Source organism: Nicotiana sylvestris, chromosome 2 (genome assembly GCF_000393655.2).
Source record: "Nicotiana sylvestris chromosome 2, ASM39365v2, whole genome shotgun sequence".
Taxonomy (NCBI): domain Eukaryota; kingdom Viridiplantae; phylum Streptophyta; class Magnoliopsida; order Solanales; family Solanaceae; genus Nicotiana; species Nicotiana sylvestris.
The window spans coordinates 96,374,470-96,380,226 of record NC_091058.1 but is presented as its reverse complement, the minus strand read 5'-3'; the positions used below and the strand labels follow the sequence as shown (position 1 = coordinate 96,380,226).

Sequence of the window (5,757 nt, the reverse complement as noted above, 5' to 3'; positions counted from 1 at the left end):
TAAGGCTCAAAAGGAATAACAAAGGATAAAAGTGTTTGGGTAGCAAAATAAAATGTCTTCATCATTCCAACTTTGAACATGCCAAGTACAAGAATACAATTGATGACAAGCGGAAAAATCATACATAATATCTCTTGACTGCATCAGAATTGATAGTCATATCTACACATTTGCCTTCTATGTCTATTAAATACAACGCACCATTGGGCAACATTCTTGTCACAATGATCGGCCCCTGCCAGTTTGGGGCGAATTTGCCTTTAACTTCAGCCTGATATGGAAGGATGGGCCTTAATACCAGTTGGCCCACTTCAAATTTTCGGGGACAGACCTTCTTGTTGTATGCTCTTACCATTCTCTTCTGATATAATCGACCATGACATACTGCTGCCAATCTTTTCTCATCAATTAAACTCAGCTGCTCTAGCCGGGTTTTGACCCACTCGTCATTATCAATTTCAGCTTCCGTAACAATCCGAAGGGATGGAATTTCAACTTCCGCAAGTATGACTACCTCAGTTCCATACACCAGCAAATAAGGAGTTGCACTTACTGAAGTGCGAACAGTAGTACAATAACCCAGTAAAGCAAAAGGCAACTTTTCATGTCATTGCCTAGAACCTTGCACCATCTTACGAAGTATCTTTTTTATGTTCTTGTTAGCCGCCTCAACAACTCCATTTTCCTTGGGACGATACGGAGTGGAATTTTGATGCATAATCTTGAACTGTTGGCATACCTCTTTCATCAAATGACTGTTAAGATTAACAGTATTGTCTGTGATGATTACCTTAGGTATTCTGAACCGGCAAATGATATTTGAATAAACAAAATCTACCACTGCCTTCTTGGTCACGGACTTGAAATCTACAGCTTCGACCCACTTGGTGAAGTAATCAATGGCTACCAGAATAAACCTATGCCCGTTTGATGCTGCCGGCTTAATTGTCCGATGACATCCATGCCCCCAAGCAACAAAGGGCCAAGGTGCAGATATTGTATGCAACTCAGATGGCGGAGAATGAATCAAATCACCGTGCACCTGACATTGATGACATTTGCGAACAAAGCTGATGCAATCTCATTCCATGGTGAGCCAATAATAACCTGTTTGAAGAATCTTCTTTGCCAAGACATACTCGCTCATATGCGGCCCACAAACTCTGGAATGCACTTTGGCCATGATAGTCGAAGCTTGTTTAGCATCTATGCACCTCATTAGTCCAAGATTCCCCTACTCAAGAAAAATCCACTAGACAAACGTCAAAGGTTTCTCTTTTGATCACATGTGGCATGCACCGGATATACCTCTAACTTGATGTATTCTTAATATCATGGAACCAAGGTTCACCATCAAGTTCCTCTTTAACTACATTACAATAGGCGTGCTGATCACGAACTTGAATATGTAGAGGGTCAATATAAGTCTTATCCAGATGGTGTAACATAGACGCCAGAGTAGCCAAGGCGTCGACAACCTCATTATGGATCCTAGGAATATGCCTGAATTCTACTGATCGGAATCGTTGACAAAGATCATGCAGACATTGTCGATATGGTATGAGCTTCAAATCCCGAGTCTCCCATTCTCCTTGAATCTGGTGAACCAACAAATCTGAATCTCCCAATACCAATATTTCCTGAACTCCCATGTCTATAGCTAGCCTCAAACCAAGAATGCATGCTTCGTACTCAGCCATGTTATTGGTGTGATAAAATCAAAGTTGAGCTGTTACGTGGTAGTGATGCCCTGTTTCAGAAATGAGGACAACTCCTATTCCGACACCTTTCGTGTTAGCAGCTTCATCATAGAAGAGTTTCCAACCTGGATTTTTATTATGATCAACCTCATCAACACACATCACTTCTTCATCAGGAAACTAAGTTTTCAGTGGCTCATATTCTTCATCCACCGAATTCTCGTCCAAATGATCAGCCAAGGCTTAAGCTTTCATCGAGGTTCGAGTCATATAGATGATGTCAAATTCTGTGAGTAAAATTTGCCACTTTGCAAGTCTTCCTGTGGGCATAGGCTTTTGAAAGATATACTTTAGAGGATCCATGCAAGAAATGACATAAGCAGTGTAGGACGACATATAATGCTTCAACTTTTGTGCCACCCAAGTCAGGGCACAGCATGTCCTTTCAAGAAGATTAAACCTCTTAAGGAGTGAACTTCTTGCTGAGATAATAAATGGCTTGCTCCTTCTTGCTCGTGATGTCGTGTTGACCTAACACACAACCAAAAGAATTATCCAGGACTGTCAAATAGAGAATTAAAGGTCTCCTAAGCTCCGGTGGGACCATCACAGTTGGGTTTGACAAGTACCTCTTAATCTTATCAAATGCTTCTTGACACTCATCAGTCCATTTAACCATAGTATTCTTCTTTAGCAACTTAGAGATGGGCGCTCACAAGTTGTCATGAGTTGAGCAATAAATCTACTGATGTAGTTTAACTGTCCGAGCGGGCTCATCACCTCAGTTTTATTCTTTCACGGTGGTAATTCTTGGATGGCTTTGATCTTCGATGGATCCAACTCAATACCGCATCGACTAACTATGAACCCCAGCAGTTTCCCAGACGGAACAACAAATGCATATTTTTGCGGGTTAAGCTTGAGATTGTACATGCAGAGCCTTTGGAAAAACTTTCCCAAGTCCTCGACATGGTCGGACTACTTTTTTGACTTTATGATCACATCATCTACATAAACCTCAATCTCCTTGTGTATCGTGTCATGAAATATGGTAGTCATAGCCTTCATATAAGTTGCCCCGACATTCTTCAAACCAAATAGCATTACCTGGTAGCAATATGTCCCTCATGGCATGATGAACATTGTCTTTTCTGCATCTTCCTCATCCATCAGGATCTGGTAATAGCCCGTGTACAATCCACAAAAGACCCGATCTCATGCTTGGTGAAATTATCGATTAGAATGTGAATGCTCGGCAATGGAAAGTTATCCTTTGGTCTCGCATTGTTGAGATCACGATAATCAACACATACCCTAGTCTTACCATCTTTCTTTGATACTAGCACAACGTTAGCTAACCAAGTGGGATATTGAGTGACCCGAATGACTTTTGCCCCAAGTTTCTTTGTAATTTCTTCGTTAATATCCACACTCATGTCCATCATGAACTTTCTTAACTTTTGCTTGACAGGAGGAAATGTAGGATCAGTTGGCAATTTATGAACTATCAAATCAGTGCTCAAACCTGGAATATCATCATACGACCATGAAAAGACATCTTTGTATTCAAATAGTGCTTTGATTATTTCTTCTTTGATTTGTGGTTCCAGATGCACACTTATCTTGATTTTCCTGACATTATCCTGATCTCCTAATTTGATTGCTTCAATTTCATTCAAATTAGGCTTGGGTTTTTCTTCAAAGTATTTTAGTTCTTTACTGATTTCCTCAAATGATGCTTCTTCATCATATTCTGTTTCATCATCGCACTCTACTTCTTGGATTATTATTTCAGAACTAGATTGGCTTTTAAGACTTGGATGAAAATTCCTCATGCATGTCATGTCATTGAAAACAACATAAAAAGAACTATACAAAAGAAAAAATGAAACGCTATCAGGAATAATGGAAAACGAGAAATTGTATTTCATTGAAAATAAAAGCATGGAAGGGTTTGTACATCAAAATAAGCGAAAAATAAAAACCTAGATTACAACCCTGGAATAACCCAGATAACAAAAAGGAAAACAAAAGAAAACTACCAAAACTCCTTCCAGGTGGGGAGATGAGTAGCTTTCCAATTGCTAAGCTTCACATTCGGCCCAACGAGCTGCACATCAGTGTTACTGGAACTTTCCCAAATTTCCACCATATTAACCTCATCAAATAGACTCTGGAACCTCTTGATCCACTCTGTATCAAAGTTGACCACAGTGTTTGGGACTGATGATATTAAGCGTTTTGCAGCCCCTGGCTTGACAAAAGACTTGGAGATGTGTGGAACAGGCTTAGGGACTGACCATACTTTCCATTTCAAACTCTTAGCCCTTTTCACGTCCTTCTCTGTAGGCGTGAATCCCAAACCAAATGTATCGAAACTTTCACGTGGACACAGTGAAGGCACAATACCCTGTAAAGATGAACCCAAACATTTGCCTGGCACAAAACCATTCTTTAACATTTCATTTGCTACCATGACGGACTCGGAGGATAGCTTTGGACCTGGAATGCATTCTCCCTCAAGGATCTTCTCAACAACACCATCTCAAATGATTGGTAGACCCAAGGCCCATTATCATCTTCAACTTCAACAAATGGAACAGTCGTGTCATTGTAAGCAAATAAGTTCTCATTATCGTGCACAACTATTTCCTACCTGTCTCATTCGAACTTTACCATTTGATGTAGAGAGGACAGGACTGCCTTAGCAGCATGTATCCAGGGCCTTCCCAACAACAGATTGTAAGAGACATCCACATCTAGCACTTGGAACTCCATAGTGAACTCAACTGGCCCTATCGACAATGTGAGCATTATATCATCGGCAAAATCTTTCCTTCCTCCATCAAAGCCTCGAACACATGTATTGTTCATGTGGATTCTCTTAGTGCTGATCTTCAACTTTTGTAGAATGGATAGGGGCAAATATTTGCACTAGAACCGTTATCAACCAGCACCCTTGAGGCAACAGAATCCTCACATTTCACCATGAGATAAAGAGCTTGGTTGTGTTCTGTACCCTCCATAGGAAGTTTATCATTGGAGATAGTGATCCTATTTACTTCGAAGATCTTGTTAGCAATCTTTTCCAAGTGATTCACCGTGATCTTATTAGGAACATGTGCCTCATTCAAAATCTTCATCAGAGCTCTGCGATGTTCATCTGAATGTATCAACAAAGACAAATGAGAAATCTGAGCTGGTATTTTCCTTAACTGCTCTACAATGGAATAGTCTTGGACTTTCATCTTTTTCATAACCTCTTCAGCCTCTTCTTCGGTGACCGACTTCTTTATTGGGATTTGTCTATCCTTGAATGGCTTGGCTTTCCTCAATTCCTCTGGGGTAAAACATCTCCCAGAACGAGTCAGTCCTCCGGTTTCAATGACTTCTTCCTCTACATCTTTCCCTTTATATGTCACTATCACCTATTTGTAATTCCACGGGACAACCTTTGTATCTACTATTGGCAGTTGGGTCACTGGCTTAATAACAATAGGGGTGGTACGAGCCCTCTTCACGGCTACCACGGGCTTGTTCGTGATCCCTGGCACGACCAATTTCGACTTTTCCTAACTTGCTCCAACATCATCGGGAAGCCCTTTCACTACCAACATGGATGGCTTCATGTTGATCTTGCTTAGCTTCTCCGTCACCCCTTCAACTGTCAAGAGCGTTGATTCTGTAAAATCTGGAGCCTTAATTGGATTACTTTCACTAGCACGAATCATCATGACGAACTTGGAAGAATTCTTGGGCTCCCTTTCCTTAAGAACTATTTTAATCATGTGCGTTTGTGCATGGGCTGGCAAAGGATTTTGGTTGATGTTTGGTGCATCAGGGCTTTGGACTATAATTTGATTTGTATCAATAAGCTCCTGAATTGCCCTTTTCAGATGCCAACACTTCTCTTTGTCGTGCCCCGGGGAGTCAGAACAATATGCGCACCTTAGAGAATAATCAAGGTTCCTTGGGGGTGGATTTGGTATCTTTGACTCAATCGACCTTAAGACTTCCAATTGTCTCAACCTTTGAAACAAACTGGCATAAGACTCTC

General features: G+C 40.8%; 1 protein-coding gene across 1 annotated transcript; it reads right to left on the bottom strand.

The window, feature by feature from the left end:
* Positions 1-1,310: 1,310 nt before the first annotated feature.
* On the bottom strand, positions 1,311-1,700 carry LOC138885282 (uncharacterized). Its single transcript, XM_070166215.1, has one exon. The coding sequence runs from the start codon at positions 1,698-1,700 to the stop codon at positions 1,311-1,313; it is 390 nt and encodes a 129-aa protein (XP_070022316.1).
* Between the last annotated feature and the right edge of the window lie 4,057 nt (positions 1,701-5,757).